The sequence below is a fragment of the Pundamilia nyererei genome, unplaced genomic scaffold, assembly GCF_000239375.1.
Source record: "Pundamilia nyererei isolate P.nyererei 1_Seehausen unplaced genomic scaffold, PunNye1.0 scaffold00196, whole genome shotgun sequence".
Taxonomy (NCBI): domain Eukaryota; kingdom Metazoa; phylum Chordata; class Actinopteri; order Cichliformes; family Cichlidae; genus Pundamilia; species Pundamilia nyererei.
This window is the reverse complement of record NW_005187597.1, coordinates 875,493-897,947: the sequence shown is the minus strand read 5'-3', so window position 1 is coordinate 897,947 and position 22,455 is coordinate 875,493. Positions and strand designations below refer to the sequence as shown.

Here is a 22,455-nt window from a genome sequence, read left to right as displayed (position 1 = left end):
ACACACACACACACACACACACACACACACACACACACACACACACACACACACACACACAGCTAGGAAGGGGGAAAATTGATGCTTTAAGCTCAACTTAATACAAACTTCAACACATGCAGCTCAGTAGCCTAACTGCTTTACCAGTTTTCTGGGTGTGGTGCTCTTTCTTGATAGAAAACCTCTTTTGATTGAGTTTTTGATTAGCTCATGAGGGAGATTTATTATCTCAGTCTCCTGCCCAATGGCAAATAAATTTTTCTTAAGTGACTGCAACCCATAAATTATGCTGAATTCCTGTTTTCTAAGCCAAAACACATAATGTCTGCTAAATTTATTGTGGAGAGTCGATGTGAACGCAGTACAGGAATGGGTATTAAATCAAATACACAATGATCACACTAGTATCTGATAACTGTCTTGGCTTGTGTTTCTTAATGAATGGATCACAGACTGGCTGAAGGCTGGGAGTACAGGCTCCTTGTTGAGAGGAGATTTAGCTGCACTCAATGGTTATGAGACATGAATAGCATTCCTGAGAAGTTACATGTGGGGTTTTGTGTGACTCGCCAGACATGGGAGACACAAATTTTGTGGGAGCTTTACAGTCTCAGATACCATATGTTGCTGCTCAGGCTAAAGCTGTGAGTTGTAAAGTGAAACTGCACCAGTGAATACCTGTCACTATTCTCCTCATTCTCCTGGAGCCTGAGGACAAAAAAATCATAATTTGTGATAGGAACATGTGAATAAATTCACAGCGAGGAGAACCACATCTAATGTGGCTTTCACATAGTCAAATTAAATCCCCGTATCACCAGCTGTCAATAACAAGAAGTGTTGGTGGAAGTGTCAGTATACTCAGTTAAAAGCTTTCCAGTCTCCTAAAATATTCATGCCATGCTGGAAAGGGTGCACTACTTGGAAAGGAGGGAGGAGGATCCACTGGTCCTTCAGTAATGCACCTTTTCAGTGTTTTAATGATTACTGAACTGAAAAGAATTGGTCAGTGTTTTTTTTTCCCTTCTTTTTTTTGTCCTGCAAAAGCAAACCTGAAAGGCTGTCACAGTAGAAGCACTTTAGAAGCCAATTCACTCATCTGTCACACATCTATTGCAGCACTTTCTGTATTCTTTACACACACACAGACACACATGTACATGCCTAGCGGGTATCTTAGCCTTTGTTTGGAGGTGGTGGTTCTCCTTCATGTCTTTGAAGTTCAGCCAGTCTTTTGGGAAATACATTTGTTTACCATCTTACCCAGATCAATATCAATTTCCCCCTCTGTGCAGTCTTACCTGCACAGGTTTCAAATGTATAACTGATCACATACAAGTGTACAAATCCAAACCAGCCATGTGTTTACTGTATCAAGTTTTTTTTCTTTTTTGTTCAGGTTTGATATTGATCATTTCGGTTCTTGTACCTGTCTTTTTTCCTTTTCTTTTTTGGCTTTGCTACTCTCTGTCTTCCCAACCTTCTTTTCCATCTGGTTTTGCCTGTTACAGCCTGCAAGTGTAATGGTCATGCAAGTGTGTGTCAGGTGTTAACCGGCAAGTGTTTCTGCACCACCAAGGGGATCAAAGGAGACCAGTGCCAGCTGTGAGTATATTGGTCACTTCTCGCTCTCTCACACTCACTCATGCAAATTTTGTTCCTGAAATTTAACAATGGAAGATGAACTGACTGCTTCCATCATTTTCCACTATGTGTATAAATGCACTAGATAGCTGTTTTTTGTTTTGTCCTTGTAGCTACTTTTGTGCTTTGCTCATACCGAGGCTGATGACTTGTAGCTGGTTCTGAGCTTTGGGTTGCTTTAGATTGATCCGCTTTGCCTTTGTTAGCTTCTTTAAGATGTCTGTATTCATCTGGGTGAAGGTGACTGAAGTGTCTCATTAAGTTTATTGTTATGAGCGTTTTATGTTTACTTTGGACAACTTTGTGTCTTCACTCTCAGTAAGGAGCTTCCACACTAATGACATGTTAGCGTGTGACTGCGAGTGTGCAGCTGTGTGCCTGCAGTGCTGGGTGCGTGTTGTGTGTGAAATGGACCGGCCTGTTATCGGACACACGTGAGGATGATTGGCTGTTTACGGGTCAAGACTGAAAATGCTGGAAATCAGCTGATTTCGGTTTGTGGCTGGTTGAGGTTGATAACAGAATAACAAGATAAAAAAAATAATGAAAAGTATCTGATTATATATATTCCTATTAAATCCACAATAGAAAAATACCATTTAAGTGATGGAAAAAAGTTGCTGCCTGATTACTGGTGACTGTTCACCCGATGAAGATCTGGGTTGAAATCTCGCCTCTTTTCAGTGCACTCAGTTTTTAGGAGCTGTTGTCCCATTACTTATGACCTGCGGCTGACCTCATTGTAGTACTTGCTCTTTTGGCTGAGTTTTATTTCAGTATCAGAAAGGTCAGATCAGAAATACCAACAATGTTCCGACTAAACTCCACTGACTCACGGTAATGTGTTCAGAGCGATTCTCTGAACAACATAAGCGTGTCAGTAATCACTTGGGATAGAGCCTTGAAGATGTGCTTGAGGCTGTTTTAAGGAAAACAAGTGAGGTACCCGGCTGTAGGAAAGCACTATGTGCTTTCTTCATGCTTTAAAAAAATTGTAATTTGTCTTTACAGACACACAAATTGAACTGCTGATTGAGTTAAACCAATCCTAGCAAAACAACATTGTTGCAAAGTAGAGTAACGGGTAGCTGGTTACCCAAAAGAGGTCTTTCTTGACAAACAAATAATTAGTATGTTAAAAATATTCAATTTCTGTGGTGAAGTGGATCAGTGTGTTTGTGTAATTGTTTAATTTGGCCCCCGTATTGCCATCATGGATAATTCCAAAAGGCATTAAAACAATTACTTTGGTTGATTTTAAGTCATTATATAGCCTGACTTTCACCAGCCATTTTTTAAATAAATTTAATGGGATTTTTTTATTACATGATTTATCTCCTGCAGTGACTCGTGATTTTCATAATATAGTTATGAGGATTGATTTCTGACCAATAAGAACGGCTCAATTTCTCCTCATGTCGAGGCTTAGATGCTGATGCTAATGGCCCTGTGGTGTAAAAACAGGCAGTTGGCACTATTTGCCAGGAACTCCACCTCCAGGGTGATTTCTGCTGACACAGTCGAATCCACTCGCGTAGGAGGACCATCTCTTAGCTGTCTGCTTTCCCAGTTGTAAGCATAATGGAGACTGATATTTCTGATAACCCTAATGCAATAAGCCTTATGGATGGGTCAGCGGCAAACATATGTGTGCTTACGTACACACTCACCCACAATCTAATGATTTTTTCTCTCTCTCCAAAGTCACCCAACACTCCTTTGTGTTTTGATCAAAATGAGATAATCCCCCTCCTGCTTTTCTGCTTTTATAATTCTCTTTGAAAACACAAGGAAAATAATGCATGATCACAATATACATGAAAAATAAAAACATTGACTAGAAGAATTCATAAAGGTTATGGGAATAAGAGGGAAAGACTGCAGAGAAATCAAAGAAGAAAGAAAGAAGGGCTACAGGAGAGCGAGACCTTTCCAAACCCTCAGTGCTTTCAGTCAACATTGAGAGCAAATAACTAACACTTTGCACAACTGGAAAAAAATGTCACATTGATTTCTGCTACTAGATTTAATGTTGTGCAGTGCAGTACAGTGTAGTGTTATACTCAGATAGCAGGTGGATAACAGTTAATAAAAGCAACTTATTTTCTCATTTACTGCAGAATCAGACTCGAGCATCAGAACAGGCCAGGCAAAGCTTTGAAGCCAGCTTCGAGAAGATCCTTGTAGCTGTTGCTGATTATCACCTTGAAATTTCAACAGTACTAAAACACTCCCAAAACAACACTTCTAAAGTGAGGGCACTCTGTTATTTTGTAGGTTACTTTGCCGTAATGCTCATGATGGCTACATTCAGACATACTCATGGCCGTGTCTGTGTCATTGACAGGCTCTGTTTTGAATGAATCTGCTGGGCTCACAGATCATAAACTGGGGGGCAAAGAATGGGCTGCCATGATTACAAAGGATCTGTCACTTTTAGTTTTTAGTCTTAGATCAGCAGAGGTGTAACATGAGAATTTTGTATAACCAGATAAGCTTTTCAGCAGCATTCTGCACAAGCTGTAGATGATGCATGGAGGGATTGTTTGAGGCAGGTGAAGAGGTGAATTGCAATAGTTTAAAAAAATAAAATAAAACAAAAATTGAAATCTCTGACTTAGATATAACAGGAGGAAATGTACTCTTTCTTAACTGATGAAAACAAGAGCTAAAGAGATGCTTACAAACATGCAGAACCACTGACAACTCCCCATGCAAAACAACTCCCAGGTTTTTTTTAATAGATTGGTTATCATAACAGAAGAGTGAACCCAGATTTTAAATAACAGGGTAGCAGGGGCGACAATTAAAACTTTAGAAAAACACTGAGGTTTAAAAGTGATATAAAGCTGAATATCATCAACATGCCAGGGTTTTAAAAAATGATCTTAAATGCCGATATAAAGGAAGTAAATACAGTGGGGTGCAAAGGTTTGGGCAACCTTGTTAATAGTCATTATTTCCCTGTACAAATTGTTGGTTGTTACAATAAAAAAATGTCAGTTAAATGAAATGAGATGAGATGGCCTTTATTTGTCAGTTGCAGGTCTTTTGCCCACAACCGAGATGACAGACCTTGCCGACCGTACATACAATACAAACATCACATTGGGGAGACAGGTCAGGCTAGGTAGTGAGGAAAAAAACATTGAAATGTGCAACACAAAAGGATAATACAGGAATGCACAGGTATCAACACACCATAGCACAATAAACACAGACAGCAACATGGGAAAGTGTTCCAGTGTGTACATCTGATCTGGGACCGCTGCAATCTTCGACTGCGCCTCCAGCTGACCCGATAACCCCATCGGAGGGGAGGTAAGCGTTGGAGGTGGCGTTGGATAGGGAGGGTGATGCGTCAGTGAGTGCTTATCAGTATCAGTATATGTATGTGTGTGCGCGTCCATAGTTCAGCTGAGACAGTGTCCTTGGCCCTGCCAGGCTAAGTAAACAGTCTTCCAGCCAACCCAGGTGGCCTTGCATGGAATGGGAAGGAACAGACTCAACACAGTCGTTATCAGGGAGTTTTTGTTCGGCTCCAGCCTTGACCCCACAGCTGGCGCCGAAGGGGTAGCCGGATTATGATGGTGATTTTTCTTTTGCAAACAACTCATGAGAATTTCAAGCTGTTTTTAACACTCCGACACAGGTCTCTCAATCTCCCGTTGGATAGCTGCGAGTTTCTCCGTGATGTTATTAGCCGTCGATTCTGTGGTCTTGTCACTCTTTTGCTCACATAGCAGATTCTGAGACCTCACGACCGCAGCCAACTGATCCGAGATGTAATCCAGCTTCCGCCCAGAGATGTTGTTCTGAGTTGATTCTTTCCTGATCTAATCCAACATACATACGCTCAAAGGTGTTATTCTGAGCATTCATTGCAATCGTAAGCACCTCCAAGCTCTTAACCATGCTGCCTTCAGTGAGCCCTTTCTGAGAAGTCGCACCTATCGTTCCAATCCCAACGGGCAGCCTTGTGGGGGTTTGAACAGCCGGTTCCGCTCTCTTAATTCTCCAATAAGCCAGGGCCAAGCCAGCTCCGATCAGCAAGAACCCTGTTATCGTGGTTCCGAATAGGTAGATATCTTCAGCATCCTCGATCGACAGTCCCGCCAGGCACACGATCCTCTGCCACCCGTCCATTGTGTATCCGGCAGGGAAAGTCCCTCCAGGGCACTTGGGTTCTCCCGAGCCCAGACTTCTCGTCAAAGGGTGTCAATAGCATTCAGAGACCAGTTGATCAAATCCATAATTCTCTTTTAGGTTATTGACACAGACTGTGAGAGAGTGTTCCAGGGAAAGTAATACAAAAAAGACACGAGACTAGACAAGGACATAAGAACTAGCAGGGAAGATAAGGGAGAGGAGAAAAAGTGCGTCCGCCTCCTCCGAGAGCCAAAGAAAGAATATATCATATAGGAGACACACACACAGTGATATTTGAGAAGTGAAATGAAGTTTATTGGATTTACAGAAAGTGTGCAATAATTGTTTAAACAAAATCAGGCAGGTGCATAAATTTGGGCACTGTTGTCATTTTATTGATTCCAAAACCTTTAGAACTAATTATTGGAGCTCAAATTGGCTTGGTAAGCTCAGTGACCCCTGACCTACATATACAGGTGAATCCAATAATGAGATAATTTAAGGGGGTCAATTGTAAGTTTCCCTCCTCTTTTAATTTTCTCTGAAGAATAGCAACATGGGGGTCTCAAAACAACTCTCAAATGACCTGAAGACAAAGATTGTTCACAGTCATGGTTTAGGGGAAGGATACAGAAAGTTGTCTCAGAGATTTAAGCTGTCTGTTTCCACAGTTAGGAACATATTGAGAAAATTTGAAGACCACAGGCTCAGTTCAAGTTAAGGCTCGAAGTGGCAGACCAAGAAAAATCTCAGATAGACAGAAGCGACGAATGGTGAGAACAGTCAGAGTCAACCCACAGACCAGCACCAAAGACCTACAATATCATCTTGCAGCAGATGGAGTCACTGTGCATTGTTCAAGCATTCGGTGCACTTTACACAAGGAGATGCTGTACGTGAGAGTGATGCAGAGGAAGCCTTTTCTCTGCCCACAGCACAAACAGAGTCGCTTGAGGTTTCCTAAAGCACATTTGGACAAGCCAGCTTCATTCTGGAATAAGGTGCTGTGGACTGATGAAACTAAAATTGAGTTATTTGAGCATAACAAGGGGCGTTATACATGGAGGAAAAGGAACACAGCATTCCAAGAAAAACACCTGTCTCCCATATAATATATTTAACTGACATTTTTTATTGTAACAACCAACGATTTATACAGAAAAATAATGACTATTAACAAGGTTGCCCAAATATTTGCATCCCACTGTACAATGAATGAAAATGGGGCCAAGAACAGAACCCTGTGGAACACCATGTGAGAGTGGCAGAGTGATGATTTGTAAGTTGATGTGGCAATGGAGACGCTTCTATAAGCATTAAAGTGAACTGTTCAAATGCTGGACCAGACTTGCTCACCTGCTGTTTCAACCTCTTGATCAATACTTGTTGGTCAGTATTGTCAAAGGCTGGGCTTAAATCCAACATCACTTCGAATGAACTCTCCTGAATCCCTGAACATCAACAGATCGCTTGAGAACAGCAGGCTCTGCCAAGGGACCTCTATGGAAACCAGACTGAAACTTTTAGAGAAAGTTCAATTCTTCCATAGAACTGAAGTGCAGTTACCTTTTATTTTTAACACTTTTGCAATAAAAGGGAGTTTTGAAATGGGCCTAAGTTGTTCTCTGAGGGTTGTATGTCTTTTGGAGCCAACTTTAAGTGGTCACTAAGCAGTTTTTGGTACTTAATGGGTTGGCTTTGTGCTTTGTTTATCTAACCAAAAGACTGCCACTCGCTTATGCAAAGTTAAAAACATAATATGCCTTAATATAATGTAACTTAATATATAATGCATAGTACATATAACCTACCAGATCATATCAAGGATGATTGCTGCAGAAATCTTTATGGAGCCCTGACATTTCCAATACATAATTCATGTTTGCATCTCTAATGTCAAAATCAAACCAGGTTTCATATACAGCTACGTTAGTGTAATGACACAAGTGTAATCTAATTACTTTTTTTTATATCTTGTAACTTTCAAGCTCTTATTACATATAATCATTGTGTCCCCAAACACTGTCAGCCGCTCGCTTGCACCATCCCTCCCTGTAAGCCTAAATAAAGACCTCTTCGCAAGGGTACTCTGCCTTTTGAGCATTGTGCACAGAAGTACACACATGCAGATTTTCACTCGTGCATGCTCTGCATCTACTGATGCCATTAGGACCTCCAAATAATAGCTGCACTAATGAAGTGAAGGGTGCATCGGTGCAGAATAGAAGTGCTTTTGAAAGCGATTGAAGAGGTCTGAGCTGCATCATAGCGATGAGTCAAATAAAACCGGCGAGGGAAATATTTATCATATTGCTCATTTGGATGCATCCAGTGTTCAGGATCCTTCACATGCTCGGGGGTAACGTGGTGTACCTCTCAAGAGTGTGTGAACATATGCATGCCTGTGCTAGCCTGCACAGATGTGAATTAAACTGTAAGGGTTTTAAGCACATTTCTTCTCTGTTGTTGTGTCTGTCTTTGCATTTTTGTCTGTTTTAATCACTGAGCTGGCACAGGGACAGGCAAAGGTTCAAGCTGAGTGTAGATTAAATTAAGATACAGTTCAAGGGGACTGCCTGAAGTTCAGATGTGTGCACGGATGCATGCAGGTCTAGATTAAATTAAGATACAGTGTTGGGAAGCTGCATTATACTGATGAGCACATGGGTACTTGTGTGTTTTGCCATCTGCAAATGCCAAGCAGTTGAAATGCCCTGCCAGTGACGTTCTGTTAGGCTCAAAAGCCTGTGGCAGCATTTGTCCTCTGTCCTTTGTACCGTGGTAAAAGACCACTCTGCCCTGTCCTTGCCTGTATAACATTATAACAGCAAGAGGGGGCAGAGCTGACCCCTCCTGAGCTGTGTGAACCTGCCTCCTTTAGGTCACTGAAGACACCGATCCTTGTTATTTAGGTTTTGCTGGGTAGATGCAGTGTTAAAAATCCATCTTCTGCACATGTGCATTGGCGTGAGTTATTGTTTTCATTACATGACATGTTTTCAATTTGAATGAGTTTACCAAATGATTAAAAATTTTATCACCTCTTTATAATTTATAGAGTTTAGAAGATTATTCCTTATTTTCTAAACAACAAAAATCTAATACTATAGAGTGATTTTAGTGTTGTAAAATGTGAACACTAGAATTTGAAGATCCGACTGTAATACTGCATAAAAGCTGAGAAAGGATGCATGGAGGTTGATTGCTGCTCAAAATGAGTTAAAACACATTTGCAGCAGTAATCAGCAGGTATAATAAGAGCTATAGTACCAGTAATTGAAGCCACAGTGACGATCCTCTTAAAATGTTGCCTTGTACATTGTCGTTCTGCGAAATAAATGGGCAGATGCCTCAGATTTGGCACAGTGGTTATATGTAGAATCACTCTTAATCATGACTTTGTGACATTGCAAAAATGCAAAACCTTGCTTGCTCTACATTATGAAGAGTGGGAGCACATTCTTTGGTCTGATGAGACCAAAACAGAGAGAGGGGAAAGAAAAAAAAGATAATATCAGATGAACTACAAGACGTTTTGCTCAAACCTGGCCAGAGCTACCACTGTGAACACATAGTCCTGACACTGAAGAGGTGGGAGTGCGATGATATGGTGCTGCGTGAGTGCAAAGGGTGTTAGAGAGATGACATTTATAGAGGGCATCACGGACATGGTCGACGAGATGACTCCAGGAGCCTGGGAGAGGAGGAATATTCCAGCATGATAACGATCCAAAGCACATGGACAGAATTACATAAGAGTTTGTCTAAATGAATAAAATGAAAAGTGCAATCTGTTAAAGTGTTCCTTCTGATGCGAATCCAACAGCACACCTTTGCAGTATTTCAGTGAGAAAGGCAAAGGGACACAACCCCTGCAGCAAAGGACAGGCTGGGCAAAAATTGTCACTGAAAAATGTCAAGACAAACGTCCTCCACGCCAAGAAGGATCAAGTCTACCATCATAATATAGCTGGAGATGCACAATATTGAGAAATGAACAGATTCAGTTATTGAAGCTGTGCAGACTTCTGTTGTTGGTGTTCTTTTGTATGATGCAGTCAAACGAAACTGTTAGTTTGGATTTTGAATAAATCCAAATGTCCCGTTTGAAAGCTTGAAAGTAGTGCAACTGTTGTAATTTTGAATCATTTGAATTTGAAGTTGCTGCACAGGGGTGTAGTCACTTCTGCTGTGCACTGTACTCCTGAGTGTCTGAGAGGAGTCAGCAGCTACAGTAATATGTGACATATAAAGCTGTTGTCAAATCAAAGCTGTTGTGTAATAGCTTTGCTTTTTTTTTTGCTTTTTTTTTTAAAAGCATTTTTGACATTTTTTCTCCCTGGTGATATTTAATGTGCCGAATGACGTCTGGTGACCTTCAACCCCCGTATGACTGGGTTTTTATTTTTGTTGGTTTTTGCACAGTACGTTAGGTGGTGATAGCGTCTGTCTTGCAAATCTGAAATGCTGCAAACCAAGCCAGTCTCAAATTATTTTTAGAGTCAGAGTCATCCTCATTCAGTGTAACATCACTGACGGCCTCCTCCTCCTCCTCAGCGGCGTTCGTGCCTCTCGGTTGGCTCGCTCCACTCTGTTCCCTCCTTTATTTGCCGTCCCCTCTGACTCCTCGACACCGCCTCGGATATTCACATTCTCACAAGTTTAATTGGTTGTCTGCAAGATGAACCAACTGTGAAGCCTAATCAGTGTGATAATAGGTTTCTTATCTTTAAAGTAACACAACAATTTTCACCTTATTTGTGCGCTTCAATTGCATATGTGGCATTCATCAACCTGCTCATTGTGGTCAGTCGCTTAAGAGTGATGACAGTGAAGTTCGGAGTGAACTGCGGACAGTTAAATGCATGTACGTGCGTTGAGAGGCGGAGCAGTGCAGTCCAGTGAACATTGCCATATGTTCCTCCTCATTATGGGGGCTTTAGAAAGCAATGGGGCTGATAAAACAGAGCAGTTGATGGCGTTCTGTGGATGTTAACAAATTATTTTGCTTGGAAGCACTTCATTTAAAAGTCAGACTGTTTTCTGGCTGATACCACAACATCCTTGTTGTGAACCCCCCCCCCCAAAACTGTAATGGGTTTTAGCAAACTACACAATCTTACAGGAACACCTGGATGTTTAAAAAGTGTTGACTTTAAAGGAAAAGCTTGAGACTTGAATTTAACCTCTCTTAGGCTTATTGTAAGTTTGACATCCCTGCCTTAGAGGGAGAAAAAAGCATGGCTGCAAACCCCTTTGACATCATGAGCCACGTACAGTACCAAAGAAACTAGTTTTACTATGTATTAACTACCCACTGTAAACAACTGAAATTTATGTTGTAAATAGTGAAAAAACAAACAAACAATAAAAAACAGGCACTTTTAAAGGGATTTTTAAATCGTGTAATTATTTTGTAGGATGAATAGGAAGTTGGAGATCTTTATCGGCAGGAAAAATTAGGGCTGGATTGCGGGCTTTGCTGTGGCGATTATGACACCCCTGCCCTAAAGTATCAGAGAAACAAGGAGTTGCACTTAACAGCGTCCAAGCAAAAGCCTCCTGTTTTCTGTAAAAACACTTCTGAGTTATGGACAGAATTAAACGTCATGGGACAACCATTTAGTTATTTAGCCTGTGACTGTTGTTACTGTGTTCAACCCCAGCTCTGATTATCACATCTGAGTTTTAACTTGGGTCAATAAACCTGGTCCATTTTGAACTTTAAATTTTCTCCTTACTACGTGCAAAACTCTGTCTTATCTGACTTTATTCCACGAGGAGGATTCCCCTTGATCACCGGTTATTCTCAGTTAAAGATTATATTTCTCCAAAATTCAAATAAGAGCTGTTTTTGCTCCAAGGATTTTAAGGGCTTAAACCTGATCACAGACCTCTGTGATCAAGCGGAATGTGAAGTTTTGTGCATGTGTGACTTTGATAAACAACATTTTTTGGGGGGGGAAGAGAAAAAAAATCTAATTAACTTTTACAAACTATCAGATTATTTCCTCTTTGTCAAAAGTAAGAGACTTGATGAGGCGCCAACAGCAGGAGCTAATGCGCTGGCACTTGGCAGACACTGCTTCTGATAAGAGGCATTCTTGCTCTCAATCTGTTCGCACTCTTCTTCATCTTGTTCTCTCCTCTCTGTTTTCTTCACTGCAGATGTGACTCAGAAAACCGTTACCTTGGCAATCCACTCAGAGGAACCTGTTACTGTGAGTAATTCTCCGCTGGACAGCTACTTGCTGGAGAGACAGCTCATATGCACTCGCTCTCACAAACACACACCTTTATTATTCTTGGCGATTCTCTCTCTCTGCCCCTCTCTCTTTCTGTCTCCCCTCTCTTTCTCTCTCTCTCTCCCCCCTCTCCTTCCACTTCCACTCTTCCGCCCAGGGCAGATGGAGCATTTTAGCACTTTGGCACCAGGGGCGCTTGTTCGGTGACAGAATGACTTGTCGTGAAAATGTCAAGTGCATCAGAGGGAGTGAGTGATTGAGCTAATCAAGGAGACGGAGGAGTAAAAAATTCTCCACTTGTCTACTCACTCAATCACGCACCTACTCATTTATTCATTTAGAAAGTTGACTAAATGATAGATTTTCCTTTCACTTAACAAGTCAAACTATCAGTGTGCGTATATGGAAAAGGAACTCGAATGACACGAAGCTGACACCCAGCGCCGAGTGGGAGCACATCTGTGCCCCCCTTCCTGTGTATACTGTACACGCTGGTGTGTTTGTGCTTTGTGCGTTTATTTGCATGATGTGGTGTCCTTCACGGTGCTGCGGTACTTAGTGATTTGTTATCTGCCTTTCAGCACTCCGCTACTGACAACAGAGCCTTTGCCAAGGTTTTGTCCCTTTTTGAAATGCCACAGCCTGACAACAGGCTCAATGGGGGGAAGACAGGAAACTAAAAGCCTGAAGCTTGTTTTAACCTCTGGACACCACTGGGACTTGTTCTTGAGCTTAGCTGTGCACTATTGTAAACATGGCAGTGCTCACTATCCAAAAGGCCACTGAGCATAGATTAGCACTTTGAACTCATGCGACATTATCCAGCTCCTTTGCAGTGTGTGTTAGTTTGTAGTTTGTAATTGAAAAATGCAGACCTAAATGTATCTCCCAAAGCCTTCTGTGGCTTTAATGCCATTTTACTATTAATGTGCAGTTTTTTGTTGTTTGTTTTTAATCATGAGTCAGATCTTCAGGAGGCTTATTTAAGCCTATAAAGAAATACTTTTTATTCTGTGGCTTTACAGGACATCTCAGACTCTGGCCGGTAAATTATGTAATTTATATGCCAAAAAATAGCTCCTGCAAATTCGATCATCCACTGTCTTAGTACTCATGCCCCTGCAGTCCCCCAGGGAAAAAGTAAACAGCTGTGGTACAAATGTGAAAGGACACATTTAATAATAAAATATTTGATGCATGTATCTCCTTTAAAAAAAAAAAAAAAAAAAAGATAATTTAGCATTACCAGTGAAATCATCTGTGGCAGTTCATTAATAATAAAAACTTCATTAATCTCTGGTGAAGATTATTTACTCTCAGGGTCAGGTTAATCTGTTAGTTCCATGCTTGATTGCAGCAATCAGATTTTAGCCTCTAGCCTGTGGTGGTAAAGCTACATCTGCCAGCTAAGTTCTTGATGAAGCTGTCATCTACGTATGATGTACGGGACATGGGACAACATCTGAGTAATTTCTTTCCTGTCTGGTTTTCTAAACAGACAATCTTCTGATTGACTACCAGTTCACCTTCAGTCTCATCCAGGAAGATGATAATCACTACACTGCCATAAACTTCATGGCCTCGCCTGAGCAGGTAACTTCTTCAAGAAGAGTTTTCAGTGAGTCATCGGGAACGATGTTAGAGTTAACATGAACGCAGCGCTCTGAGGCACTCACATTTAATTATTCTGGTTACTGGTCAGTTGTTTTTGATAATTAGAAACATTGAGCCTGACATTGCTGTAAAAACGTTTGTAATGTAAATTGTAACTTGTGCAGTATTTAGATGATTTCATTAATGGATTTATGTTTTTCATCTAAAGCAAACCAAGAATTTGGAAATGTCCATAAATGCGTCCAATAACTTCAACCTGAACATCACGTGGTCGGTTGGATCAACAGGTACTCTTTTTTTTTTTTTTCTTCTTTTTTTTGTACTTGAAATGTTTCTGGTGAGTTATTAGTCCCAGTCATTTTAGTATCCATCCTTTTTTTTATCCATTATATCTGATATTCAGGGTTGGAGGTGGCTGAAACTTATCCCCTCTGGCAAAGAGCAAAAGATGGGGTACACCCTGGACTGGTTGCCACTATAATGCATGGCTAACACAGCAAGACAGAGAACCATTCACACTTTTTGGCCAATTTAGAATCACAAATTAACCCAACATGCATGTTTTTGGAGTGCTAGAGTACCCAGAGAGAAGCCATGTAGGCACAAGGAGAACAGACATAAGCAAGATTAGTAGTAGTGAGTTTGTCTCTCCTGTTCCAACTTCTTTGTCACAAATAGTATTAGGTATTCTCAGCAAAAGTTATATGTTTCGTGAAGTCGCGAACCAAGAAAAAAAAGTATCTTTCAGGGTTTTTTTCTGGGGTTTTTTGTGATTTGCGTGACAGAGGACATAAATGAATAGGCTGGGTCTCAGGAGGCTATTTGGATGTTATAAAAATGTCCAACAAAACATCTATAAAACTTTCTCAGCATTCAAAGGTCACCAAAGCCAATATTCAAACTGACAACAATTTGTTGCTTATTTTTATCCACATGGACTCAGGCTGATTAGATGTCCTCTATTTATTCTGAAGTCTGTGACATAAAAGGTTCCTATTGTTCCCACATTCACAGCATTAAATGAAATAATGACTAAGATGCTTTCAAATTGAACCTAATTACAAAACAAAGCCTTTGTTTAATCAGTTTCATTCAATTTGAAAAAGAAAGTATCTAATAACAAATGTGATTAATACCATACAATCAGTGCTTTAATAATAATAATAATAATAATAATAATAAAAATAAATGTATATACAGTATAATGTCTGTGTGTGTGTAACATTATGATATAAATATTAAAGTAATGATTTAGTCAGTCAATATAAGAGATATAGCAGGAACAACAACGCGCCTTCTCTCGTTAGTGTGTACCGTGTCACTGTTGAGTGGATATTATAGGTTCCCTGAGGAAAGACACCCAAGGACACTGCAGTCGTCCAGTGCCACTGTTTATCTCTGGCCTCCCCTCCTCTCAAGTCATCTGCCGCTTTCTCCTGTCCACACAGCACTGACATTTTCTAGCCACTAAGACACGTTAACCTCCCGCGCGCCTCGCCACCACCTTAACCTTTTTGGAGTAGCGTTATTAATATTTGAAGTTGGGTCCCCTTTCTCTGCTAAGATATTGTGTCTCAGAAGGAACGGGACCCTCTTCACAATCGACGAGCGCGCGAAGCGCCTTTGGGTGGGGGAAGGAGAAGGGAGAGGAGGGGTGATTTCAATTAAGATAAACGTGCTCACGTAGCCACAGTCAAGCTGTCATTTTCACTGCTTTTGTTTCAGAGCCGTGGTTTGGAATGTCAATGTTGAGAACCCACTGACATGAGGAAGAATAAGAAATGACTTGGAACGTTTAGATAGATGGAAGATTGAGTTTTAAGAGTTTTAGTCCAGAATGTGTTTATATATTGATTTCATTAGGGATATCAAGAAGTTTGTATACACAAGACACAGAAAATTTACGGTTTAGTGTTTAGCATACAGAATTTCATTTTAGGCACATTGCATCATCCTGTTTTAAAATGTTAAGATGCCACTCAGAGAAAAGCTAAAAATGGACACAAGCAAGAACTGATTGTTAACAATAGTGGATCTGAGCAGACCTCATGCAGACTTCATCTTCTATAGTTACATTAAGGCAAAGTGTAGGTCTCAAACGACTTAATGTTCCTCTTTTAGGCTTTTCAACCACATCTAGAAATATTTAAAACATTTCTGTTTTACATAAATAACAATGAGTGTGTTAGATGTTTATATTCTGAACATAAACTCTTTAACTCTACAGCTGGAACAATCTCTGGAGAGGAGGTGCCCATCGTGTCCAAAACAAACATCAAGGAATATAGAGACAGTTTCTCATGCGAGAAGTTCACCTTCAGAAGCAACCCCAACATTACTTTTTATGTCTACGTCAGTAACTTCTCATGGCCCATCAAGATCCAGGTAAGAACTGCGTGTGTGACCTTGGACTGACTTATGAGAAGCGGATAAGACAGTGAGCTAATCCTCTCTTATGTGCTGTGACTGTTTCCAAAATGCTAAAAACACACGTGAATACAGTATGTATGAATAAATCTATAAAAGAATTAAGACAAAAAAGAGCTGGAGCAGCCATCTTTGCACATGCAGAGCTCCATTGTCACTCTGGGTGATTTCGAGTGCACTTGATTGTAATTACACCTTCAATGAATGTGTGTTCATAGGTGCACAGCTGCTTTTTAGCAGGCAAAGGCAAAAAGCATTGTTTCAAATTTGTGCCCCTCTCCCTGAATGGATCCAATTGAGGCTTTGATTGGTGGGCCGCTTGAAAATACAACACTGAAAGATGTCTCGTCCATTTGCTTTTATCTACTTGCAGGAAAACAAAAAGGTCTAGTGTAAAGGGATGGGGGATGGGCAGGGTTTCTTTGTAAGGAAAGCTTGCCCATGGACAGCACACACGGGGAGTGTTCTTTGACATTTTAGGGATTATAAATGTTGCTTAACATTTTAATTCTATAAATTGTAACTAAGCCTTAGAAACGCTCTCTCTGGAATATGCTAAGTTTGATATAAAGTACGTTAGTACTAGAATATGGAAGGTGTCAAACCCATAGAATTAACACCCGAATCTGCTGTCACCATGCAATTTAATACAACGAGATAACAATTGTCCCCCCCCAAATATCACACAATATCCATTTTGCTAATTAGTCCACTCCCAAATATTGATTTTTATATTTCGTCCTACAATTTCACGAGGTAAATGAATGGAACACCTTGGAGTAATAATATCTGTGGGGTCAATCCATCTTTGGAGGGGGCCTGGTAATAGTTTTCTATTAGATTTCCCAGCCAACAGTCGCTTATTTATTATGGACTAGCCCGGGCTGTACAGCAAATAGCTTCTGTAACAGGATAAGGTCTCTCTTTCTTTGCTTGTCTTCATGATGCATGGATGAGAATGGAGACCTGGATGAGATAAGACAGGATTTCTTCTTATGAGGGTTTGTATGTAAGGCCCAAACACATAAACAGATTTAAATATAGACTTGGATCGTAAAGAGCAGTTTTCATGGAGGGAAAATGTTGCCACCAAATCGTATCGTCAGCATGTTCCTCCGTGTAATAAAAGGCCAATTGTAATAGAAGAATGTTCTCAGATGATGAAATTGATTGGCTTAGATGGATGAATTGAAACTGAATTAACCCTACACATATTGCTTTGACCTCATATCGTGTGAAAAACAACTTTATAAGCACTAAATAGACATGTCCAATTTACTTAAAAGCCAGCTAACATCTGTGCACAGTGTGCTTTGTGAGTCATGTTAGCCATGTCAGTAAGCATCTTATTTCAGATCAGTGATTCTCATTTTCTACTTAATAGGGTTGGAAAAAGTCAAAGGTGGCAGAAGTTTGGGGGGTAGATGAAGTTGTCATTAAAGAATATTAGCCCCGTGACTCTGTTATGCTATATGATCATTAACATACCCCTTTCTGTTTCCTGTGATATTGACATAGCCAAATATTTAGCTAACCACTACATTTCAATACAATCTAGACATATCTGCACGAATAAATAAATGTGTAGGTTCAGCCACGCATCATCTTCTTCTTTTTTTGGAAGACCAGATTAATTTGATTGTTAAATTAGCATTCAACGCAACAGATGTGACGCAAGTAATCCACCTCTAAAAGCACAATTTGTGCCCCGTTACCCAAACCAATGTGTTGCCAACCAGGGGCTCCAAATGACATTGTGTGTGTTTGTCTAAATGCTTTCAGGCTACAGTGCTTTCAAAACATCTACAGTAGATAATGACTTGTCACAATGATGTGGCCTGTTATATGTGATTTAGCTGCCAGGACTGTGTGTAATCTCTCTTTTAATGAAGATGAAACATGTTTCTGATGAAGCGTCATTCACTGCCATGTTGCCTTTTGGATACGTCGGCTATGGTAGAGAGAGACTGTGTTATTGCTGAGATCTGAGATCAATGGGTTAAATAAAAAAATAAAAAAAGAAGTCAGCATTGCGAGTTATTTTGGATTTTAAAATGTTGTATTTATTTTAATTTATGCATCTGAAAAGAAAAATGCTATTAACAATATTGAACATTAACCTTAAGACACAATTACAAATTTAGGTTAATTTATACATTAGAAATCTTAAAATTATAACGCATATCCATGCGTTTTCTCTCATAGTAAGTCATTGCTTATCGTCTTCTTTCCATTCACTAGATCGCCTTCTCCCAGCACGGTGGCATTATGGATCTCGTCCAGTTCTTTGTTACATTTTTCAGGTAAGTGTATAAAATATTTATTTATTCCTAAACGTGAACTCAGTCATTTCTTTTAGTCACAAAGCCTTGAGACTGATTCACAGCAACCTGGCAAGCCAGTTGTCAATTGCCAGCAACTTTCACCAACCGCTTGTGAAAAAGTCATTCTACCAATACAAATCGTGGTTATGACAGCGTCACCGACTGGTTTCTAGGCCTGTGAGACTGAAGCCTGGTGTTACGTTGAGATGGTTCAGTCTAAGAAAAACAGGTTAAATAAATAAGTGTATATAATAAGAAAAAGCTGTTGTTTAAAAAATGATTGAAACTCAATTAGTTTTGCTTTTTAGATATGTATGTTTCACTTGGTGAACGACTGTGTGAGCAAATAAGAGTTGAGCAGTAATGTTTCCCAGCATAAAGAAAACTAATATTGAATGATGGTGAAAGAACCATTAATGCCAAATTATATATTTTAAGGTTGCCGTGACATGCATTAAACGTCTTTTGTAGGGAAGTCCTCCTTTGTTCGGGTTGCCAGGCCACAACCTGGTTTATATTAGCAGCAACAGAGCAGCAGGCTCAGTGAAAAGAGCCTTGGTTTTAAACTTGCCCTCCACAGCCCACACCTGTCAGTCACTAAAAGCATCTGAGACATTATAAAATGAACTACACCACGAAATGGGCCTGACTGCATCTAAAAGCATTTCACTTTAAAACTACAGAAACTGGTCTTCTCAAATGTTACACAACACGAACTTTTTAAAAACTTTTTAATGGAAAAAAATGTTTTAAATGATTAATTTTATACTTGTGTTCGGTTTTATTTAATTTTTGCAATGCATCCCTACTATTTGGAAACAGGGCTGTAAGTGTTCTCCAGTCAGGAAACATTATCCACTGTATCGTCACTCTCAGCTCTTCTCTCCTGGGCCTTACTGAGTTATGTGAGCCTTTTAGGTCAGTTCTGCTAACCGAATACATGTAAATGCATCTTGTGTCTTCAAGGTAGCAATTTTCCTTTTTCAAGTGCCAAATGAACAGCCAGTTACAATTTAAGTAGGTGCACATTTCTATGAAAGTGCCATCTAAATAGAAGGTGTGGGCGATCAAGATATGAGGACTGTTAATGATTTTTCATCCAGAGAACTGCGATGAAAGTCTTTCATTGAAATGTTTAAAAGGAGTAAATTGGGCTGTCTCAAAGGTACATCAAAGTCTGAATAAGTTAAGAAGATGTGAGTATAATTGCAAAATTTATACTGTAAGTTATCCTAAATATTGCTATCTTTGAAAAGGTTCAGAAGATGTTCCCCACAGCCATACGTGTGGTTTCTGGTTACTGACCTTATAGCAAGAGTTGTTTTCTGTGTATAGGCGTTCATTTTTTGAACTTGTGCTGCCCAGAGTAGCTAAATGGACTAAAATGCTATGTGTGTAGGTGTCACGAAGGGAATAGAAGATCGTCTTTGCCCAAGGCACCTGCCCATCATTACACAACCCACAATAACTTTCCCGTAAAGCTGTCACACAAACAGTGATCCTCTGCTTCAAGCGTATCACGTTACAGTTCAATAGCCAATTTCAGGAATCGTTGGAAAGAAAAAGAGAGGCTGATAGTTTAGTTTGTCTAAAATATATTACACACAAAAACAGTTTTGAACAGGTTCACAACATGGACACAACGCAGCTACAGTTTGGTCCTTCTTTTTGTTGTTTCAGTATTAGTTTTAAAAACTGTTTATGCTTTAAGTATTTCTAAGATCCAGGATTTGTTTCCATTGTTAGAGAGGTGATAATAATCCTCATAATGTCTACATCGTCCTTCTGTTGTCCAGTTTTTACTGACCCATGAAAAAGAAAAAAAAGCCTTGATGCAGTGACAAACAGCTTGTTTTTTTTCTGAAGAGGGATGAAATCCGCAGGAAACATAATCAGCTTGATGACAAAATGTCAAATCACCCCACAGGGTTTCTAGGCCTCCTTGTATAAGAGGTAGAGGGCGACGAAATGACAGCATGACTCTTCTTCAACTATGTTTATTCAGTGTTTACTTTACCTTTTCCACTGCAAGCCTTTTGACACCTAGTATTTTTCCATTATTTCCATATTTCTTCTTCATCTGAATTCATAAACTTCACTTGTCTAAGTTGTAATCTAGTTAGCGTGATTACGCTTTGTGTTCTACAGCCAAAAATCTGTCTGGTCATTTCTGCCACATGAAAATCCCATTCAGACACTCTCAACCCCTTTTTCTGCCGCTCACTGTTATCTTCAAAGGTGTCTAAGATGGCTCAAGTACTTCTAAAAGAATGAAACGGTTTCAAAGCTTAAAATACATTTCATGTGTGACCGTGATATTTGAAGCAGAGTTTCACTTCAGTCAACGCTTAAATTTCACTTTACTTATTTTTTTCTTTTCCTGTTATCACTTTCTTCAAACATCCTGGCCAATGGACCTGTTGTAGAAATGTAGCATATCAAGTCAACATCTTACTGTTCCTATTGCAGCATTTCAAATCAAAACGGCATCGCCTTTATTCCTGTGCTTTAACACAGGTTTAATTTCAGTGATTAGAGAATGGCTTGAAGGAAATGTGAAAATATTTACCCTTATTTGTTTCAAGTGGATAAAATGTTCAAATTTCAGATTGTTCAAAGTAATTGAAGTAATTGATTAAATCAAATGTAAGCCAACACTAATACTTTCCACGAGCTTGCTTAGGTAAAAACACCATTTGACACATGTTCTTAATTAAAACAAAGCTAAAATGTCTCTTTAGCAGATAATAATCTTTACATTCTCATCTGTCACATGGATAATGAAGTGGAAGCTCTCAATCAGTCATATTTTTCTATCCCGGTAGAGCTCGGACCTTGCTGAATTTCCCTTGACTAATGTGCTGTCGGATTATTAATTGAAGTAATCAGCCAAAATATTCAGTCTACTGAGAAATGAATATTCCGCCTCTTCAAATCATCTTCGCTGTTTTGTTAGCAGGAAACTTTGAAATTTTGAGTCTGTCCTGTCTTGATCACTGATAATGTCAGGAGTTTAATCATGTCGAAGCTACGTACTTGTACTGTAAGAAAAGCTCGCAAAATTGAGCTCATTGTTTTGCAGAATTGCTGGAAGTTGCACGGCCGCTTAGATTAGCAGAAAAGGGCTAATGTGGCTTTGTCCAAACATGATAAAGCTTACTAATTAATAAATGATATGCCCTTTGTTTAGATACAAAAAATAAACAATACCACAAGTTGTGAGGTGTTGCGCAGAGCTGGTACTTGAAGGACTGCCTACTCCTTTGACCCAAAGAGAGATTATGCTTTCAACAAGCTTGCAAGTAAAAATATAATCTGCCAGTTTTTTTCTTGTGTCTGTGTGTGTGTCCCTTCCTCCCCCCCAATGCACTTCGACAATTCTACACAATCTTTCAAACTGAAGGCAAAAACTTTCAGCTAAATTAAAAACAGCATGTCCTCGGTCACGGTGACATTCATTCAGGTTGCTTGCAACCAAAAAGGAGCTCTACTGTAGCTAAAGGCTTTAAATGATTTCATATGGGGCTACCTTAATGTTGCATATGCATATGAAAAAATAGAATATTTTGCTGATATTGTTTCGTCTCTGTCAAAACAGTTGCTTTCTGTCACTACTCCTGGTGGCAGCGGTGGTGTGGAAGATCAAACAAACCTGCTGGGCTTCTAGACGACGAGAGGTAAGTCGATAAAACACACCGTGCTTACATAAATACACCTGACTTTAACAAATTGTGAATATGCCGGTTGTTTATGCAAAAGCATTTGGCATTTTAAGGAACGTGGGGTGACAATCACTGCATGTTGTTACAGCTTCTGTTCCAAATACACACAGCCCCTCTCTTCTCAGAGGCAGTCTGACTTCTGCTCTTTAGTGAAATCAAAAGGAAAGAGGGCAGCATTTGTTCTTTCTCTTCAAGACAGTGTCTGAAATCAGATTTTAAGAGTTGTATGGGAGTTGGCAATGCTGCAGTACCCACAGAGTGGAGAGTTGAGATCCGTCACTGTGTTATTTGTAAAATCAGGAGTTGGAGCTTAACTCGGATGATAACTGT

General features: G+C 39.8%; 1 protein-coding gene across 1 annotated transcript in view; it reads left to right on the top strand.

Annotated features, from left to right (window-relative positions):
• Positions 1-22,455, top strand: part of atrnl1b (attractin-like 1b) — a 69,825-nt gene that overhangs the window by 25,164 nt on the left and 22,206 nt on the right. The window contains exons 20-26 of the mRNA XM_005747380.1: positions 1,512-1,605; positions 11,962-12,014; positions 13,537-13,631; positions 13,861-13,939; positions 15,880-16,037; positions 18,321-18,382; positions 22,002-22,080. Of these exons, the coding sequence (XP_005747437.1) occupies positions 1,512-1,605; positions 11,962-12,014; positions 13,537-13,631; positions 13,861-13,939; positions 15,880-16,037; positions 18,321-18,382; positions 22,002-22,080 (620 nt within the window). The remainder of the gene's footprint in view (positions 1-1,511; positions 1,606-11,961; positions 12,015-13,536; positions 13,632-13,860; positions 13,940-15,879; positions 16,038-18,320; positions 18,383-22,001; positions 22,081-22,455) is intronic.